The sequence below is a fragment of the Papio anubis genome, chromosome 19, assembly GCF_008728515.1.
Source record: "Papio anubis isolate 15944 chromosome 19, Panubis1.0, whole genome shotgun sequence".
Taxonomy (NCBI): domain Eukaryota; kingdom Metazoa; phylum Chordata; class Mammalia; order Primates; family Cercopithecidae; genus Papio; species Papio anubis.
In genome coordinates this window covers 61,865,183-61,887,081 of record NC_044994.1, presented here as the reverse complement: position 1 = coordinate 61,887,081, position 21,899 = coordinate 61,865,183, and the positions used below count along the sequence as shown (strand labels likewise).

At 41.9% G+C, this 21,899-nt stretch overlaps 1 protein-coding gene across 5 annotated transcripts in view; it reads left to right on the top strand.

Annotated features, from left to right (window-relative positions):
* CD226 (CD226 molecule) overlaps positions 1-21,899 on the top strand; it is a 99,540-nt gene that overhangs the window by 8,849 nt on the left and 68,792 nt on the right. For 4 of the 5 annotated variants that reach the window (XM_009192900.4, XM_009192902.4, XM_009192899.4 and 1 more), the window contains exons 2-3: positions 6,050-6,217; positions 6,519-6,854. In XM_009192900.4, coding sequence (XP_009191164.1) covers positions 6,172-6,217; positions 6,519-6,854 — 382 coding nt within the window. In that variant the 5' untranslated portion in view covers positions 6,050-6,171. Of the gene's footprint in view, positions 1-6,049; positions 6,218-6,518; positions 6,855-15,178; positions 19,433-21,899 lie in introns of those variants that run through there. The other variant, XM_017951841.3, reaches the window with a different exon arrangement.

The following is a 21,899-nucleotide window of genomic DNA, read 5'->3' as shown; positions in this document are numbered from 1 at the left end:
TGGCAGACGTTTGGGTTGTTACCACCTTCTGGCTTTTGTGAATAATGCTGCTATAAACATTGGTCTGCAAATATTGGTTTGAGTATATTCTTTTGAGTATATACCTAGGAAATAAAACTGCTGCATCATATAGTAATCTTGTTGAACTTTTTGAAGAATCTCTAAACTGTTTTTCACAGCAGCTGCATTATTTTACATTTCTTTACAACTCTTGTGCAGCAGTACACAAGGGTTCCAATTTCTCCACATTTTCCCTAACATATTTATTTTTCTCTTTTTTATTATAGCCATTCTAGTAGATATAAAGTGAGTTCTCATTGTGGTTTGTATTTGTGTTTCCTTCCTGACTGATAATGTTGAGCATCTTTTGGAGAAAATGTCTATTCAAGTACTTTGCCCATTTGAAAACTGGGTTGTTTCTTTTATGTTAAAGTGTGAGAGTTCCTTATATGTTATGGATATTAGACCATTATCAGATAGATTATTTGCAAATAGGTGCTTGCATTCTGTAGGCTGACTTTTCACTTTCTTGAAAATGTCCTTTGATGCGCAAAAGTTTTTAATTTTGGTAAGTCCAATTTATTTTTTGTCTTTTGTTGCCCATAAGTTTGGTGTCATATCTAGGAATCCATTGCCAACTTCCAGGTCTTGAAAATTTACCCCTGTGCTTTATTCTAAGATTTCTACAGTCTAAGGTCTTATATTTAGGTCAACCCATTTTAAGTTAGTTTTTGTGTTTCATGGGAGGTGGGGATCCAATTTCATGCTTTGGCATGTGGCTATCCAGTTGCCCCAGGATCATTTATTGAAGAAGCTGTTCTTTCCCCATTCAGTGGGATTGGCACCTTGTTGAATATCAATTGTTCAGAGATGTGTGGGCTTATTATTATTTTTATTTGTATAAATTCAAGGGGTACAAGGGCAGTTTTGTACAAGGGCAGTTTTATGTAGTGGTGAAGTCTGGACTTTTAATATAACCATCACGTGAATAATATATATTGTATGCATTAAGTAATTTCTATCCCTCACCCCTTCCTGCTCTCCCATTCTTCCAAGTCTCTGATGTCCATTATTGCATACTATATGTCCATGGGTACACATTATTTTGCTCCCATTTATGAGTGAGAACACGTGGTATTTGAGTTTCTGTGTCTGAGCTGTTTTGTTTAATATAATGGCTTCCCGATCTATCTATGTTGCTGCAAAAGACATGATTTCCTTCTTTTTATGGTTGTGTAGTATTCCATTGTGTATATATACCACAGTTTCTTTATCTAATCCTTCACTGATGGACACTTAGGTTGATTCCATATCTTGGTTATTGTGAATAGTGCTGCAATAAACATATAAGGACAGGTATATTTTTGATATATCGATTTCTTTTCCTTTGGGTAGATACCCTGTGGTGGGACTGCTGGATCTAATGGTAATTCTATTTTTAGTTCTTTGAGGAATCGCCAAACTATTTTCCATAGACGTTGTACTAATTTACCTTCTCACAAACAGTGTATAAATGTTCTCTTTTCTCCGCATCTGCCTAACATCTGTTTTGATCATTTCAATTTCCTTGGTCTGTGTCTATGTATATGCCAATAGCCACACTGTTTTGATTACTGTAGCTGTGTACTACAGTTTTGAAATTGGGAAATGTTAGTCTTTCAGCATTTTCTTCTTTTTCAATACCATTTTGGCTATTCAGGGCCCCTTGTAATTCTATATAATATGTTCAGACTTCAGAGGTGGTGGATTCAGTAGCTCAGTAACGCCATCTGAGCCCCATGTTCATTCTGTCTCTCTCTACCACCCTGTTTGTCCTTCAATATGGCTGCCTGTGGTAACCAGGACAGCATTCTTGTTCATGCATAATGAGAGGAGATAAAAATAGAAACAGGGATGGAGAGAAGAGAAATTGTTCACATTCCGTGCTGTTTTTCTGGCATGGAATGTGAATAACTTCCTTCAATCTGATGGGCCAGCTCAGGCCATAGTTGGCTTCTCTGACCCTTCAAATCAATCATAGTTTTCAGGCTGGGCGTGGTGGATCATGCCTGTACTCCCAACACTTTAGGAGGCCAACATGTACAAGTGCAGGATTACTTGAGTCCAGAAGTTCCAAGCAAGCCTGGGTAATGTAGCAAGACCCTGTCTCCACAAAAAATAATTTTAAAAAATTAGCTGAGTGTGGTGGCTCATGCCTATAGTCCCAGATACTCAGGAGGCTGAAGTGGCAGGGTCACTTGAGACCAGGAGTCTGAGATCAGCCTGGGCAACATAGCAAGTCCCCATCTCTACACACACACACACAAACACACACACACACACACGCACGCACAAAATCATAGTTTTTAGTAGAATAGCTTAGATTTGTCGTAATATCCCTGTGGTGTGTGGAAAGGAGTGGATACTCAAACTCAGGCACAATACTGCCAGGAGTGAGGAAAGTGAAGCGGGTGGTGGTCAGTTATCTTTCTAATCACTTAAATCTGATCATATTGTTCTGGTGCTTAACAATCTCCAGTTGCTCTTAGAATTGTATCAGGAAGTGTATAAGGCAAATGTACTCCCACCCCACTCATCTCTACATGTTTCTGTTTCCATCTCCTCTCAATGGATCTAGCTACAATGATGGAAAAACTTCCACGAAGTCTCTGACTTTGTGCACCTGCTCTCCTATCCACCTGGACTGCTCGTCCTCACACCTGGCCACACCCTGCATGTGGCTACAGCCTCCTGCTTCTGCAGATTCCAGAGCACACTTCACTGCCGAGAGCCTTTCCTGACCACCAACCTGACACAGCCTCTGCTTGGCTGTAGCTCCAGCCATTCTCTCCCACGCCGGCGTGTGTGGCTTCCTTTTCATAGCGTGACATGCACTTCATAACTGTGCATTTATTTGTGTGTTCGTCTGATGTGTGTCTTTCCAACTAGACCGGGGTTATGAAAAACTTTTTCTGTAAAAGAGCAGGTAGTATTTTAGACTTTGGCCATACACTGTTTTGAGATCACTCCAGGTGCAGAGTGTGTGTGTGTGTGTGTGAGAGAGAGAGACACAGAGTGTGTGAGAGTGTGTGCAAATGTGTGTGTGAGCATGCGTAAGTGCATGCATGTGCGTGTGTGTGTGTGAGTATATGCATGTATGAGTGTGTTTGAGAGTATGTGTGCACATGCATGTGATTGTGTGAGATTGTGTCAGTGTGCATATGTGAGCATGTGTGAGGACACGTATAAGTGCATGCGTGTGTGTGCATGTGTGTGAGTGCATGCATATGTGAGTGTGTTTGAGTTTGTGTGCACATGCATGTGATTGTGAGATTGTGTGTGAGAAAGTGTGAGTGTGTGCACACCTGAGTGTGAGCATGTGTAAGTGCATGTGTGTGTGGATGTGTGTTTGAGAGTATGTGTGCACACACGTGATTGTGTGAGATAGTGTATGAGTGTGTGAGACAGTGTGCATATGTGAGTGTGATAACGTGTAAGTGCATGGATGTGTGTGAGTGTGCGTGGACGTGAGAGTATGTGTGTACATGCATGTGATCGAGACAGTGTGTGAGCATGTGTGTGTGAGTGTGCGTGCATGCTGTGTGTGTGACTGGTAGAGCATGTGTGAGTGCATGCGTGAGACTGCATGTGTGTGTGTGAGTGCGTGCATATGTGGGAGAAAGCATGTGTGGGTTCATGCGTTTGCGTGTGTGAGTGTGTGTGTCAATGTGTGCATGTATCGATGTGTGTGTTCGTGTGTGAAGGGACACAGGTCTGAGGCAGGAGATATGAATGCAGGAGGGGTACTTAGGGAGACCCTGTCCTGAGGACCTCAGGAATTCTCTGGACTTGGTTTAGCCTGGGATTTGTAGTTTTATTTTTGCTGGTGCCTGTCAGGAGAAAATCTTGTCATTAGGACATAATAGATGAAATTAATTTTTCCAACTTGATGGAAGTCTTCCATGTCCTTGCCACTCCTGTTTGTTCTGTACAGTGACCAAGATTATCTTTCCAAAATGCGAAGTTGTGTGCGCCCCTTCCTCCATCCGCTCCCGGGCGGCTCCACGTTCCTCTCCGATGTGTTGACGTCACAGGCGTTGCTGAGAGCCTGCTTTGCCTGGGGAATTGTGCTGGGCGCTGGAGTTACAGACATCAGCATGACGCCACGGTTTCTGATCGCCACGTTTCAGTTCCTTTATGTGTGTCACTCACGTCACCTTTCAATCCAGACTCAGTCTCATTTTCGGTCACTTCCCCACCCGCAAGACTGCAGTCACACCATTTCCTGAAACACCCCCATTGTCACGCCTCTGTCTTTCTCCCACTTTTTCTATAAAACCTTTTCCACGATCTATTAGAATGATTTGTCCTCTCTCTGGCTGTCATAAAACTTAGCAAATGACTTTGTATAGAGATGATCACGTTTTGGTATGATAAATTGCCTTTAAAATTGATATGAGCCACTATCTTATGCATAACCTGAGAGCAGAGATGTGTCCTCTTTATGGTTGTATTTCCAAGGGACTAAGCAGGGGACCCGGCAACACTCAGTAAAATTTGGAGTAATTATTGGATTGACTTATTTACAAAACAGAGATAACAGATACCTCTTTTGACTACATCACAAAACAACTGGAGGCACAAATAATACCACAGATGTGAAAGCTTTTAGAAAATATGCCATATAAATACAAAGTAACACCATGCTTGATTATATGCACACATTACAATTTGTTCTGATTATCATCACATTGTTGATTTTATATTCCCTGAGAAAGTTCCCACATTAGATACTCATGCTGAGTAGTCGACACTTGCTGATACACTTTGAGACTGAGTCACAAAGTTCAGGGTTGGCATTAGATAAAATTGTCTTCGGTGGTTTCTGCTCCTACTTTTCCCAATTTTTACTCATCTTCTATTTTGACACTCTTACCAGGGTCAAATGCATTTATACAATTCCTCTTTTTATAGGGGTATACTTTTTACACTGACGTGCTAATATATTCCTAACAAGTTCTTAAGAATTAGAACTTTAGGCCGGGCTCGGTGGCTCACGCCTGTAATTCCAGCACTTTGGGAAGCTGAGGTGGGTGGATCACAAGGTCAGGAGATCGAGACCATCCTGGCTAACACGGTGAAACCCTGTCTCTACTAAAAATACAAAAAATTAGCCGGGCGTGGTGATGGGCGCCTGTAGTCCCAGCTACTCGGGAGGCTGAGGCAGGAGAATGGTGTGAATCTGGGAGGCGGAGCTTGCAGTGAGCCGAGTTCACGCCACTGCACTCCAGCCTGGGCGACAGAGCGAGACTACGTCTCAAAAAAAAAAAAAAAAAAAAAAAAAAGAATTAGAACTTGTATTTTATCAAAGAAAGAAGAGAGCAATGATGAACCTGAAAAATGAATCTTGTTTTGATATTGAACTATAATTATGTAAGATATGACCTCTGGAAGAACCTGGGAGCAGGGACCTCTCTGTACTCTGTACTCTGTTTGTGACTTCTTGTGACTCTCTATTTCAAAATCAAAAGTTAAATCTTGCATAATGGTAGATCTGCATGTGCTCTGGGCCACCATACTTTTGTATCTGATGGGCTTTGGATCTGTTTTTTGGTCCTCACCAACGCAAATGCCTGAGATCAGCAAGGAGGGAGAGCTGAAAGGAAGGCCACAGGATGGGCTGTCAGTACTGGGCATTGGCTCCCTCCACCCACTCCAGCCTCTGCCTCATCTTATGCTCTCAGTGAGGACTTCCCTGCTCCATGCATGCACCACCTTTCACTTATTATTTATGTTTTTACATCTTTATTTTAGTTTCTGCCTCCTCCCCATAGAATGTAAGTTCTAATACTTTTTTTTGTATTATTGTATCCTCATTGCCTACAGCAGAGTCAGGCACAGAGAATGCATGCAGCACATGTTTGTTGAATGAATGACTCCTTGTAGAAAATGAAAGCTTGAAAAGAAGCCGACTGGTTCCCCGAGAGAGAAGTAACTCAAATCTGCCCATCATACGAGAGCAAACCTGTGTCTTTTAAGCTAAGGCCTTTTTCCTGTGTTCATACTTTAGAAAAAGAAGACACGACTGATAACATCTGAGAGGAAGGAAACTGCATTGTGCTGGGATCTGCATGTCACATTATAAAAAGCAATTTTTTTTAAATCGACCGGCCTTTTAAACAGCTTCCGGAGATGGATTATCCTACTTTACTTTTGGCTCTTCTTCATGTATACAGAGGTAAAGATGATCTTTATATCTTCATTTAAAATTTTTGCTCCTGTTTTTGTTCTTACGGGGTGGCATATTCAGAATTTACAATGCTCTTTAGTTGGCTAGGATAATTTCTCACTTGTTCAGAAAAACTAAAAGTTACATTTTCCAATGATCAGCAGGACACCTTTTTAGATGAAGGCAGAAACTGTCATCCTTTACCGTGATCTCAATGCACTATCTTGCTAGGGCTTCCAAAGTTTAAGATATTGATTTGGTGTTTCTGTCATCAAGGCTAACAGAACTAATGTGATGTTGTATATTTCAGCTCTGTGTGAAGAGGTGCTTTGGCATACATCAGTTCCCTTTGCTGAGAATATGTCTCTAGAATGTGTGTATCCATCAGTGGGCATCTTAACACAGGTGGAGTGGTTCAAGATCGGGACTGAGAAGGATTCCATAGCTATCTTCAGCCCTACTCATGGCATGGTCATAAGGAAGCCCTATGCTGAGAGGGTTTACTTTCTGAATTCAACGATGGCTTCCAACAACGTGACTCTTTTCTTTCGGAATGCCTCTGAAGATGATGTTGGCTACTATTCCTGCTCTCTTTACACTTACCCACAGGGAACTTGGCAGAAGGTGATACAGGTGGTACAGTCAGGTAAGGGCAAGTTTTTTTTTTTAATCCCTTTTTATCCACCTACAACATTTGTTTCTATAAAGCCCAAGTAGAAGCTGTAGAATGCTTTCTCGTATTTCTGTGGCATTCTCCAATTCCGTTTCTAGATGCTTTGATGTTACGACTTTGAAGGAGCGATCTTGGGAGTCTGTTTCATTTTTCTGACTGTGCTGTTGCGTCCGAGTAGAAATGTCTTTCAAATTTGAATGTAGTAGGAGAAAGTGCAGGGTTTATGTTGTCTTCATGATAACCTAAGCCTTGATTAAACTGATGTTGGCAACACATGGGTTCAGGATCCTGATGCCTTCCTTTCAGGGCTTTATCACAACGACGTAGCACTATTGCCTTCTGCTGGACACTCAGTACTCACGTCAACCCCTGGATGTTCAAGGTTCTTCCTGCAGTACCAAATCTAAGTTAGTTAGTTAGTTAGTTTGTTTCTTTCTCTCTCTCTCTCTTTTTCTCCTTTCTTCCTTCCTTCCTTCCTTCCTTCCTTCCTTCCTTCCTTCCTTCCTTCCTTCCTATTTTTTCCTTTTTTTTTTTTTTGACAAAGTCTCACTTTGTCACCCAGGCTGGAGTACAGTAGCATGATCTTGGCTCACTGCAACCTCCAGCTTCTGAGCTCAAGTGATTCTCCTACCTCAGCCCTGCAAGTAGCTGGGGCCACAGGTGTGCACCACCACGTGATATGGTTTGGCTGTGTCCCCACCCAAATCTCATCTTGAATTCCCATGTGTTGTGGGAAGGACTGGGTGGGAGGTAATTGAATCATGGGGGCAAGTCTTTCCCATGCTGTTCTCATGATAGTGAATAAGTCTCATGAGATCTGATGGTTTAAAAAAGAGGAGTTCCCCTGCACAAGCCCTCTCTGTTTGCCTGCTGCCATCCATGTAAGACGAGACTTGCTCCTCCTTGCCTTCCACCTTGAGTGTGAGGCTTCCCTAGCCATGTGGAGCTGTAAGTCCAATTAAACCTCTTTCTCTTGTAAATTGCCCAATCTTGGGAATATCTTCATTAGCAGCGTGAAAATGGACTAATACATCACGCCAGGCTAATTGTCATATATTTTTTTTTTTTTTTGTAGAGATGAGGTTTCAACATGTTGCCCAGGCTGGTCTTGGACTCCTGAGCTCAAGGATCCAACTGCCTTGGCCACCCAAAGTGCCAGGTTTACAGGCATGAGCCACCATGCTTGGCCCTGGCTCCATCTTTCACCTCTTCCAGGTTTAGCTAGAGAGGACACGTTCTTCATAAATTTGAGCTGTGGTGGCAGAAAGAACCCAATGATCCCTTGGAGTGTTTTTTGCTTTATCTACCAGAGATTGTGGTTTTGTCTTTCTAGTGATGACCACATGAACTGGTTGTAGTATATTGGAAACACTTGAGTTTAGAGTCATGACTTTCCATCAACCTTGTGTTAGTTGCTCCATTCCTCTAAATCTCAGGTTCCTGAACCGGAAATTGGGTTGGTAGTACCATTCTACTTGTTGAATGGCTGAGGGACGATATATTTAAAGAACTTGGCCCATGGTAGTCAGAGAATGATACATCTTATTATTATTTCCTATGCTTGTGATCCAAAAGGACTAATAATGAAATTTTCAGATATTAGTGACAATCTAAAGAAGGGAATATTTTTGGAGCTATGTGTTTCTTGTGTGGTGTCTCTCAAATTATACCCCATAGCTGTATAGAGAAGAACATTATATGACATCTGACATAATAGTGCTTTATTTTTAAGGGATCTATGTGCTAAAAGAACAATTACAGAATTATATGAGGAATATCAAATGGTCAGGAGGTAAGAAACATCTTCATGTATTTAGTTTTCCCTTTCTCTTTAGGTGTGGCTAGGGTGAAGACTAATTTTGTGTATATAAGTGAGGCTTATAGAGTGTCAATCTGCAATGTTTCTTTAGCTAAATGTTTATTAAAGACTCCATTTCACCATACAAGTCCTCATTTGCTGTTGTATGTAGACACCTGTTAAATCCTGCTTGGAAGTTTTTACTGTGTAGTAAATCAGTCAGGCAAGTGAAGTAGAAGATTGGCAAAGCTTTTAACATAGAGTGAGCCATTGGAAACAAGGCCTGAGCCACCAAAACTAGAACAGGATGCACTCCCCACTGCTGCCTTGTGTAGTGCGACTTTAAAGTTTGGGTTCCAAATTAGCTGTTTTGGTTTCTGTCACAGGACAACCAACTGAAAACAGCTCGACCTTTCAGGATAGAGGATGGGGCTAACCTGTAAAGAACTAAATGATGGTTGTTATGCAAAGGTAGGATTTTTAGCATCACATATGAATGGTCTTAGGAATATTTCCTGTTGTTTTCATCCAGATTTGTCATTACTGCTATTTTTCGAGGTTAGGAAAAGAGAGCTTTCCCCTTCATGGGGCTTAAAAAAATACAATGTGGAGATTTTCAGTCAGTTATCAGTCAGAGGAAGGGGTACCAGCTGTCCATCTAGTTTGAATTCTTCACGATGGTATCCTTAGCCATGATCCATTGCTCTTGTTTTGATCATTTATATTTTAAAGAGCAGATTGATGCAATGGGCTAGTGAGGGCATTCTACCCAATTTTGAGAGTTTGAGAGCTTCACTTTTTTAAACTAAGAAGGATAGTGAGTTTAAAAAATATTACTTGTATTTAAAACTTAACCTTAGGTGTGCTTAAAATTTTCTTATATACTTTAGTAACAACATACTGGGATTGCAAATACTGTACTTTTGTATACTGTAAAGGGGGAGTTGAAAATACATTACATAGTAAAAAAAAATCAGACTTGGAATCTAGAAATCCTAGTTTATATAATAGATTGTAAGAACTTCAGAAGGATGAAGGAGTTGGGCCCTATGCTCTGTAAATATGTTGATTTTTGCTATTTACTGATAGCTTATTATGTGTGGAATTTTACATAGTCTGGATCTTCATAGACTTCCTCCTTGAATCTCCTGTGTGCACTTGAACTTTTGTATCGCCTGAATTTACAGGTGATGACATTGAAGTGCAGTGAAGTCTAGTGGTCTTTCCAAGTCCCCAACTTTCGCATATGTCCCAGCAGATAAAGTTGCAAATTGATGCAACTGTCAGCCTGGGGCACATGGGAACCCACCAGGGCCCTCGAAGAAGGAGACCTTGGCCATTGCACCTCCTATCAATCCTCCAGCTTTCAGCCTAGAGTTTAAGAGCAAATGGGACTTTTTTTTTTTTTTGAGACGGAGTCTCGCTCTGTCGCCCAAGCTGGAGTGCAGTGGCCGGATCTCAGCTCACTGCAAGCTCCGCCGCCCGAGTTTACGCCATTCTCCTGCCTCAGCCTCCCGAGTAGCTGGGACTACAGGCGCCCGCCACCTCGCCTGGCTAGTTTTTTGTATTTTTTAGTAGAGACGGGGTTTCACCGTGTTAGCCAGGATGGTCTTGATCTCCTGACCTCGTGATCCGCCCGTCTCGGCCTCCCAAAGTGCTGGGATTACAGGCTTGAGCCACCGCGCTCGGCCGCAAATGGGACATTTTATTCTGAATAAATGGTACTACTAATATGAAGTTATTTGAAAATATGTGTTCTTTCCAGAACAGGCATTTCTTTGCTAACAATTGATTTAGAGACTCTAATGGTAAGAATAAATGCATTTGTTTTTACCTAGTTTGTGAGAAAATATGCAGAGATGACTTGGGGGACAACATTTTCAAGGTAGCCCTTTCTGGCAGAGTTTGTGGGGTCATGGAGAAAATTACTGTCACCTACATGTCTCTGGCTTTATTAGTCAGTTAAAGCAAATATAGTTGCATTCACAGAAATACCCCCCAAATGAGTGACCCACTCAGAATGTTCTGCCACCTAGTGTTAACCGGGTGCCTGCTCTGTAGGATGCAACTGAGTGTCAGTTCATTTAATCCTTATGAAGCACCATGGGGAGGTAATGTGTTCCTGTGATACAACAGAAGACACTGAGGTTCAGGGTGGTAAACTCACTTGCCCAAGGTTCTCAAGCTGCCAGATGACACCACCAGAGTGACCCCAGTTGATTTTTCTGAAGAGTCAGAGACCTTAACTCCAGCAGAATGAACCATGGAGGGTCACAGTAGAGAAAAGTCACGCTGGACTTTGAAGAATTGGAAGGAATATTTTAATTAGAGAGGCTGGGGTCTGGGGAAGAGAGAAGACAGAGAGGGAAGGGTGTCCTGGGGGTACTGATGGCTTAAAGAAGAGCACAGTGGAGGTGTAAAGTTCATGCAGGAGGCAGAGCCCGGCCCTCTCTGACTAGGGCACTGGGTGTGTATAAGATGTGGTTCACCCTGGGCTCTGAGGCCCTCTATACCCACAGAGGTGGCCTGAGAGGCAGCCTCACAGGAAAGGAAGACACTGTGAGGGTAAGACTCTCTCCCTGCCTGCACCAGCAAAGAGGCTCAGCTTATGATACTTTAGAGTCTCAGAAAAAGCTTTAGTACAGTAGATTCTGTGCTTAAAAAAGGAGTTGCAGCTCACCAGGGCAGCAGAATGTCAGAAATAAATCTGAAAAGTTATTGATGTGCCTAATGGAATTTTGACTTCCATCTGTAATGCAGACCAGGGGACATATCTGAATAGTTTTTAGAGAAAGACACAGCATAAAACCAGATTTTTCTTTCACCACCTGGAAGATTACACTAGCTGCAGCCTTGTAGGAGAGTAAGACTTGCAGGCAAGGTAAGCAAATAGGCATCTATAGATTGGAACCCTTACATACTGCTAGCAGGAGGGTTCATTAGTATATCTATTATTTTAGTCTGGCTTCTCCAGAGAAAGAGAACCAATGTGTAATACATGGAGATTCATTATAAGAAATTGGCTTACATGATGTATTAGTCTATTCTCACACTGCTATGAAGAAATACTTAAGACTGGGTAATTTATAAGGGAAAGAGGTTTAATTGACTCACAGTTCAGTATGGCTGGGAAGGCCTCAGGAAACTTACCATCATGGTGAAAAGGGAAGCAAACGTGTCCTTCTTCATATGGCGGCAGGAAGGAGAAGTGCAGATTGAGCTGGGGGGAAAGCCCCTTACAAAACCATGAGATTTCACCAGAACAGCATGAGGGTAACTGGCCCCAGGATTCCACTACCTCCCACTGGGTTCCTCCCACAATACATGGGGATTATGGGAACTACAATTCAAGATGAGATTTGGATGGGGAAACAGCCAAACTATATCATTTTGCCCTGGCCCCTCCCAAATCTTATATCCTCACATTTCAGAATACAACCATACCCTTCCAACAGTCCCCTAAAGTCTTAACTCATTCCAGCATTAACTCAAAGTCCACAGTCCAAAGTCTCATCTGAGACAAGGCAAGTACCTTCCACCTATGAGCCTGAAAAATCAAAAGCAAGTTAGTTACTTCCTAGATACAAAGGGGGTACAGGCATTGGATAAATACACCCATTCCAAATGAGAGAAATTGGCCAAAACAAAGGGGCTACTAGCCCCATGCAAGTCTGAAATCCTGTAGGGCAGTCATTAAACCTTCAAGTTCCAAAATGATCTCCTTTGATTCCATGTCCCACATCCTGGGCATGCTGATGCAAGAGGTGGACACCCATGGTCTTGGGCAGCTCCACCCCTCTGGCTTTCCAGGGTACAACCTCTCCTCTTGGCTGCTTTCACAGGCTGGTGTTGAGTGTCTGTGGCTTCTCCAGGTGCATGGTATAAGCTGTCTGTGGATCAGATTCAGATTGTGGGGTCTGAAGGATGGTGGCCCTCTTCTCACAGCTCTACTAGGCAGTGCCCCAGTGGGGATTCTGTGTGGGGGCTCCAACCCCACATTTCCCTGCTGCAGTGCCCTAGCAGAGGTCTTCCATGAGGGCTCTGCCCTTGCAGCAACTTCTGAATGGACATCCAAGTGTTTCCATACATCTTCTGAAATCTAGGCAGAGGGTCTCAAACCACAGTTCTTGACTTCTGTGCACCCGCAGGCCCAACACCACATGTAAGCTGTCAAGACTTGGAGCTTGCATTCTCTGGAGCAACAGCCTGAGCTGTATGTTGTCCCCTTTTAGCCATGGCTGGGATATATGGCACCATATGCAGTCCTGAGGCTGCATAGAGCAGGGGGTCTTAGGGTTGGCCCAGGAAATCACTTTTCCCTTCTAGGCCTCTGGGCCTATGATGGAAGGGGCTGCCATGAAGGTCTCTGACATGCCCTGGAGACATTTTCCCCATTGTCTTGGTGATTTACATTTGGCTCCTCATTACTTATGCAAATTTCTGCAGCTGGCTGGAATTTCTTCCCAGAAAATGAGGTTTTCTTTTCTGTCGCATCGTCAGGCTGCAAATTTTCCAAATTTTTATGCTCTGCTTCCTCTTGAACCCCTTGCCCCTTAGAAGTTTCTTCTGCCAGATACCCTAAATCATCTCTCTCAAGTTCAAAGTTCCACAGATCTCTGGGGCAGGGGCAAAATGCCACCAAACTCTTTGCATAGCAAGTGTAACCTTTACTCCGCTTCCCAACAAGTTCCTTATCTCCATCTGACACCACCTCAGCTTGGACTTCATTGTTTATATCACTATCAGCATTTTGGTCAATGTCATTCAACAAATTTCTAGGAAGTTCCCAAATTTCCCACATTTTCCTGTCTTCTTCTGAGCCGTCAAAACTGTTCCAACCTCTACCTGTTACCCAGTTCCAAAGTTGCTTTCACATTTGTGGGTATCTTTACAGCAACCCTCCACTCTCTGCTGCACTAATTTACTGTATTACTCAATTTTCATGCCACTAATAAAGACATACCTGAGACTGGGTAATTTATAAAGGAAAGGGGTTTAATTGATTCACATTTCAGCATGAGTGGGGAGGCCTCAGGAAACTTACAATCGTGGTGGAAGGGGAAGCAAATATGTCCTTCACATGGCAGCAGGGAGAAGAAGAATGAGTGCCCAGAGAAGGGGGAAGCCCCTTAGAAAACCATCAGCTCTCATGATAACTAATTCACTATCATGAGAACAGGATGGGGGAAACCACCCCCATGATTCCATTATCTCCACCTGGTCCCTCCCACTACACGTGAGGGTTATGGGAACTACAACTGAAGATGAGATTTGGGTGGGCACACAACCAAATTATATCATATAATTATGGCGACTGATAAACCCAAATTTGCAGCATGGGCTTGCAGGCTGCAGATCCAGGAGAGCTGATGGTACAGATGAAACCCAGGTCATCTGCTGCAGAATCCCTCTTGCTTGGGGAGGCTGGTCTTTTTGTTGAATGAGGCCCACCTACATTATGGAGAGCAAACTGCTTACTCAAAATTCACCAATTTAAATGTTAATCTCATCCCAGAGCACCCTTCAAATTGACACATAAAATTAACCATCATACCTGTTTTAGAAAATGATATGGCATTAGCTAGTTAAAAACCCCAAATCCTGTGATCCAATAATTCTACTCTGTTTGGTATCCAAGAGATCTCTCAATATAGGGAATTCCTGACAATATTTATAGCAACAGTGATTGCAATAGCAAAAAATCGGTAACAACCCAAATACCCATCAACAGTAGAACAGAAAAGCACACTGAGGTCTATTCACACATTAGGATACTCTACGTCACTAAAATGAGTGAATTATCACTTTGCTCACCAACATGGATGAAGCTCACGAACTTTGTGTTGAAAGAAAAGAGCAAGTTATAAAAAATGGGTAGACTAGGGTTCCTTTCTTTAAAGTTTTTAGAAATATGTGTAATTAAACAATATGTTATTTGTAGATACAAACGTGGTAAAACTATAAAGAAAAGTAAAGTTCAAAAACATGGGTAGCTGGGGGATAGAGCAGAATCAGGAAGGGCTGAAAGGGTCTTTAAGGCTGATAGTCAGGGTGTTTTCCTTATATAGGTGTTTTATTTCCCATTTGTCTCAAAACGTTTTAGAAGTTTTCTTTCAAATCTACTGATTTCTCTTTCTTTCTCTCTCTCTCCCTTCCTTCCTTCCTCCTTCCTTCCTTCCTTCCTTCCTTCTTCCTTCCCTTCCTTCCTTCCTTCCTTCCTTCCTTCCTTCCTTCCTTCCTTCCTTCCTTCCTTCCTCCCTCCCTCCCTCCCTCCCTCCCTCCTTCCTTCCCAGAGTCTCACTCTGTTGCCCAGTCTGGAGTGCAGTGGCACGATCTCAGCTCATTGCAACCTCCACCTGCTAGGTTCAAGTGATTCTCCTGTCTCAGCCTCCTGAGTAACTGGGATTACAGGTCCACATCACCACACCCAGCTAATTTTTGTAAAGACGGGGTTTTTGCCATGTTGGCCAGGCTGATCTCAAACTCTTGACCTCAGGTGATCCACCCCACCTTGGTCTCCCAAAGTGCGGGGATTTCGGGCGTGGGTCACCTCACCTGGCCAAATCTACTGATTTCTAATGGTGAAAAGAGATGCAATTGCAATTTTTGAGCAGTTCCAAGGTCTAAGGTAAGGATGAAATCTTCATTCTGATATGGCCTAGGGGTCAGGTAGAGGTAAGTTTCAGCAATGATTTCAAATTTTTGTGATCCAAGGACTAAAAGATGATGGTTTTAGTGAAAAAGATGTGAAATGAAGAGACCAACTTGGCTAGGAAGAGTGGAAATAAGTCTGTTTCAGATGTATTAAATTGTAAAGTAGCCTTTGGCTAGCTGACAATTGAAATTATGGAGCAACAAACCAGGATTGAAAATACCCAATTTGAAGTCATCTGAATGATCATTCAGCACATGTAAACAAGAGGGTTAACTAAGAAAGTACCAATGGATGGGGGCAGAAGTCTAAGGTCATAGTTTGTGGCTCAGAGGATGGTCACATTGTAGTGTGTTAAAGAAGGTATTCACGGTAAAGAATGTAGAGGGCATAGAGAAAAGAGGGGGAGAGTCAGGAGAGGGAGAGGAAAGCAAACAGTTGAATTATTGATACGAGAGCAGAAGACACATGGAACTCACATTTATAGTAGAGGGTTAGATTTTCTTGCTCCACACATGTAGGTATTTTGTGTTGGCTGTATCGTACGTTTTGCTGAGTCTATGATCTTCCATGTTCCAGTCCATTTATCTCAAACTGGACACAGAGATGTTCCTCCCTGTTTCCCTTTAAGAGTCTCATTCTCTCCCAGGTTGGATGAGGCTCCTTATATGCCAGCCATGCTCTTTCTTAGAAGGCTCTCATCTCTACACCCTTCAAGGCCAAGTGTTCTCTGTCCAGATTCCCAGCAGCTGACATAGCAGCCAAAGTTTTCATTCATTCTTGTGTATATCTGTTGGTTAGTGGCACTAAAGAGATTCCTTTAATATTAAGGGCCCCAGAATTGATGACAGTTCTGAGGAATCCTATGATGAAAGGGATTCTAAAGATCATGCTGGCCTATATATTAGATGAGGCCAGCATGGCCAGCATTTTTCTAATGCTGGGGTATAATTTCAGCCTTTAAATTTGACTTAAAGCTGGGGAGAGGGAAGTCTCAAATCTGGCTTTTATAAATGGGTGTGCTGATTTGCAGGAGCTGAACCCACTTACCCATTAATTCACTTATCAAGTCTTTCCTGAGAATCTACAATGTGCAATGTAATGTTCAGTAGTTTGGAAGATAGAAAGACATAGATCTTAGCTCTAAATAGGATGCAGAATATTGGGGGAGAGAAAAGTTGTATATCACAAATGATTATTTGAGGCAAAAAAATAAGTCCTATTGTAGTCTAGAGTATAGAATTTTATTTTACCTCGGAAATTCAGGGCAGAGTGGAAAAGTGGAATTTGAACTTAACCTTGAAGGAGGCAAGTCAGAAAATTTGGAGGTTGAGATTAGTGGGCATTATTCCAGGAGAATTGCTTTAGAAAATTATCTAGAAAATGGATAGCTCTGGCTCCAGTGTAACCGACTTTGGAAGATAATTTTCATTGTTCAAAAAAGACTCCAACAACAAAACAACAAAAACCTCTAAAATTGAACCAACACATAGAATTGATCAACAAATTAATGCAATTTATTCTGGTTTACAGTTGATGGCTTGGTTGACATGTTGACTTGCTGCTTCAAAAGGCAAGGGAAGCCAGATGCATTATACAATTGTATTTTACAATCTATATTAAGGTATTTGCACACTTTCATTTTGGCCTTTTTTTGGCCTATCCCAAATTCAGAAGGAAAGAAGGAAACATATGAAAATGACACCATATTTATTAATGACAGGTGAAAGTGATGGAGGAGGAGACTTGGTATGAAAGGCTATTGCCTGTCAAAGGAAATTCCAAACAAGGTTAAGAAGGCTACAGAGAAAGTCTTTCTGATTCTCCTGTTATAAGCGTCACCAATTCCTTTTAGCTTGTTTAGTCCTTGTGTACTTTTTTTCAGTTTTGTCTATCATATGTATCTCTATCACTTTTAATTTTCTTAAGATGGAGAAATAAGAAAAAAAGTCATTTCAAGTCAGTGGATTAGAGAATGAAGCCATAAGCTCTCTCTTTAGGCCCATTCTGGCGAGCTTAGAAATAAGTAATAAAGGTTTTATATGTCCATGTGTGTGTATATGCATGCACACACACAAGACTAAAAAGTGTTACATTTTAGCAGTTTTTGATTTAAAGAAAAAATATTAAATGGTATCTATAAGGAATCCACAAGGGATGAAACAAACATTTTAAAGGCCTGGAAATCTCACTCCATAATGAAATAAAATAGTATATAAAGAAGGCAGATGATAAAAAGCATTTTAAGAGTCACGGAAAGCAAGGTTATGGTCACTGCACTTCTCAAGGGTGAAGTAAATGGGAAACTGAAAGTGGATGGTTACCAGAACGTGTGCCAAGGTTGTTTTTATCGACATGCTTTCCCTGTGCCAAGCCCAGGAAGGAGCAGGCGCAAGAATGCATGTCTCTGTGGGAATCAACCCTCAGGCTTTCGGGTAAAGCTCTGTAATCAAAAATCAAAAAAAGAGAAAGTTTAAAAACTCTCTAGCGCAAGATAATACTAAATTTATATACACAATTGAATTCAATAATCGAATGGCCGATACAGTGGAATTCACATACAGGCACGGGTACATGCTTGGGTTTTTGGGGAGTAATATTGTCTGTCTGTCTGGATGCTTGGGTTTCTCTCTACTTCCTTCACCTCCTTTATGCCCCGTGAGACACCCCAGTCTTTGACACGTCTAAGTTGTAGTAAAATCCAGAGGAAACTTTTGCTTTGTGCTTGTTGTCAAATGCACTCAAGACAGCTGCAGCAGGGAGTGGAATTGGCTACCATCTTTGCATGTAGCCATTTTGCTTACTTATTCTATCTATGTAAACAAGAAACTGTACCCCTCTTATCATAGATACTTATATTTTCAAGATGATTGTGGAGTAGGGGTATGCTTGGCTGAATTGATAGAGAATGGGCTACAGCTGAAGCTTTGGACGGTGATTCTCCTGTTACCTCCGAACATTCTGTGAGTATAGCTGGAAACCACAGCGTTCTTGGTTTTTCCTCCTTCAACTCTCAGTGATTAAGACAACTCACACCTTTACCACAGCAGCTCTTTACCCAGCACTGAAAGCGGCTGCCAACCACAACATGAGGAATATATTTCCTCTTCAGAATGGGTATTGGTGGTGTGTGGGTGCCAGTGCAGCGTGGGGACTGTGGTCTCATGCATGAGTAAGAGCTGGTATCCTATAGTCTTCAGTGCCTGTCAAATAACTGTGGAACATGTGCAGCCCACACACGTTGAGACTCCTCCTCGGACCATCTCTGCTTCTGTGATCTTTTAAAAAATTCCTCACTTCAAAGGTTGAGAGCTGCAGGCAGTGGGTATTGTTCTCCAGCACACGCTCTGGGAAACTTCCTTATAGGATTAGCGAGTAGGTGTGAGTGACCTTCAAAAAGGCCTTATAGGAATTTACCCATTGACAGATCACATTATTAACTGAAAGTAAGACTAGACACTGCATTTTATAAAATAAAAAATGTGAGATTTGAGATATTCAAAAGCCAACAAAAAGAAAATAAGTAACTGAAGAAAGTCCAAAAGCTCTTGGTTTGTAAAGCTCTCAGTTTTTACTGATGCTTGGAGCTCCTCTGTGGCTTTCTCTTTGGGTTAATGCTGTCCTCTGATGGTTTAGGTAGCGTCGATAAAAGGATCTGGTTTCTAAGTTACGGTTTTTGTTGCTGGTTTTTGTTTTTGTTTGGTTTTGTAGAGAGAGGAGGTTGCAGGCAGAATGGCTTTTTCTTTCCTTGGAGAAAATGGTAGGAGACGATTTCTGAAGACATTTAAGATTTTGAAACTGTTAAGAATTTCAAGACCATCAAGTCAATCCTTCAGGGATCAGTGTGAAATTATTCCCTCAGGCAACATCTCTTCTACTTACTCCTGAGCAGTTTTAATTAAATAACTCAGTGGATGGGACTTCTGGCACTTCCCCTGAGAGATTATTCACAATCCAATAACTCTCAATGTGAGAAAATTTTTCCTGACTTCAGCTATTTAACCAACTTACACTTTTAAAAACGTCTTCTCTGTAATGTGCCTTGAGAGAAAGAGCTATGTTTCAAAGAATACTGATGTAAGAAGACTTCCAAGGATGGAGGTATAATACACGATATTCTTACTTACTAGTGTTGTAAATAGCTATGTGCATCATATCTGCACACAGTGGTGACTGTGGCAAAACAGAATGAAATCTGGGCATTAATTCTGGGAGCATTTAGGTGCTCCATGTAATGAGCACCATGTAATGAGCAGAATCCTAAGAATCTTAGCATTCTCATTTTAGCAGATAGGCTCTTAAGAACACATTTGTTCCAATTCTTGGCCAGCTACATAAAATTCTATATGCTACCAACACTGGTATTTCCAGAATTGATTCGTGAAGGGGTGTGTGTGTGTGTGTGTGTGTGTCCTCTGTGTGGAGAGGATCATTTCCTTCATGATATATAAAGAACCCGAGACTATAGCAAATTTTAGGTCATTTACCTAATTCATTTCACTAATAGAATACATTTATTTCTCTTTGCAAACTGGAAGCTGTAGTTAAATATATACCATTTTCATCTGAGAAACAGCCAAAGAATTCAATTGTTGTATTGGTAATGTTAGTATATGTCCCCAAAAGAGACCCTTTGTAAAGTCCCATTAACTCCTGACATCAGATTTCTCAAAATATCTCATTATTTTTTAAGAAACATAGTTGCTCATTTAAGTGAAATAAAGAATACTTAACATGGGGCTTGTACCTTCTTCCTTTTATTCTCTTTAAATCTTACAAATGTTTCCGGAAAGAACAAACATTTAATAAGATGAAAATATTTTCAACTATTCGCATTGTGTTTCTTTGTGCTGACACAGTGTTTGAATTTTCATTCTTAATGTGGTCTGATTATTCTGTTTTCAGTGAAAATAGCAGAATTGAACCAAAGGGAAAATGGCTAAACCTTGTTGCTGAAATGACACAGAGGTATTTGAATCCTCTTTATTGGATGAAGGATGATAACAATAATGAAAAAATCTGTGTAAATCTCATCTAAATCTGTTGAATAGATATTATTGTTTGCTGTGAGGAAAAGAAAGAATGTGTGCCTATATGTCATGTAAACATGTGGGCCATGTAAATGTGTGGGCCAAGTGACCGTAAGACAGGATGGAATTTGGAAAGTAGCTTAAAGCAAGGTTTGGGGAGTTGGGAGGTGACAGAGGTTACTTCTGGTTTGGGGAAACCATGGCCTGGAAATGTAGGTGTAATTTGGATGAGTGGAGACAAGGGCTGGCAGGAAGAGGGAGGAAGTCCGAACAGGAAAGTGCATCACAAGAAACATCACATACCAGGGAGATGCTCTTTGTGTTTGAGGCACATGAAAAACGAATTTGGCCAGAGGCTTAGGGGAAGGCCGGAGGGTGGAAGGTCCAGATTTTGGACTTCATTTGGTTGTCAGTAAAGTTTTCAGATCGTGAAAGTCTCATGTTGGCCATGATTTGGAGCCATGACCCTACCAACGGCATGGAGGATGATGTAGAGGTAGGAAGGCAGAAAGATAGGAGGCACAAAAGCAGGCAAGAAAATGGGAGGCCTGAGGCCCTGCAGTGAGGGAGGACACCGCCCCCACAGTGCAGCCCACCAGAGCAGTCTTCCCCAATTACACACCAAGAAAGCTCCCGTGCTGCAAGTTTCTCCTTCCCATTTCCTCCCCTCTTTAATTCTATAAATGTTTATTGAATGTCTGTCATATGCTGGGCCTGTATGAGGTTTGAGGCACATAGGAGAAATGTCCCAGTCCCTCATCTCAAGCTCAAGGCTCTGTGCGACTTGATGCTTGCATTGTTTGGATGCAGAGGACGGGAACTGGTGGAGCTAGAAGTGGGTAGTGACAGTGTATGTGTGTGCATGTGGGAAGGAGGGTTGTGGAGTAAGGGAAGGGGTCGTTCAAAGAGCTTCAGAGATCAGAAGACACTAGAGCTTACTGATGAGGGAAGATGAGAATGGATTGAAGGGTGGTCGTGCTGTTAGCCGGATGGCATTCCTGCTGGAGTGAAATCATGCTAATGGTGCAAAAGCAAAATGAGGCTGGTGTGCTTGGGAATTGCGGGATGGATCATAAAGCCTGAGTAAAGGGTAATTTAAGTGGGTAGTGGTGCCAGGTGGTGAACTTGGAGGGGTGGAGAGTGGTGATAAAGAAATTTGATGTGTGATCAGCAGGAGCTCCAGATTTTTGCTTAGAAGAGGGGGCATTCAGAACCCTTGATTTGGAACTGCATTTTCACAGCAAACCCACATGCTTACTTAGATGCATTTTCTTTGCAGTGGGATGGGAGTAGGAGCTTTACTTCCCTCCAGTTACATTGTTGTGTCACAAATGTACACTATTCTAAGATATTTTGACTTTAGGTTTCAGGCAAGGGATTTCGATTAGTCTGCAGTTTAGAAAGAGCATGCAGACAGGGTTTAGAAGATAGATTGGAAGCAAGAGAGAATAGATGAAAGACAAGTCAGAAGAATTTTGTTCCCCGGTTTATTTGCTGAAGTCATAACTCCTAATATCTCAGAAGGTGACTGTATTTGG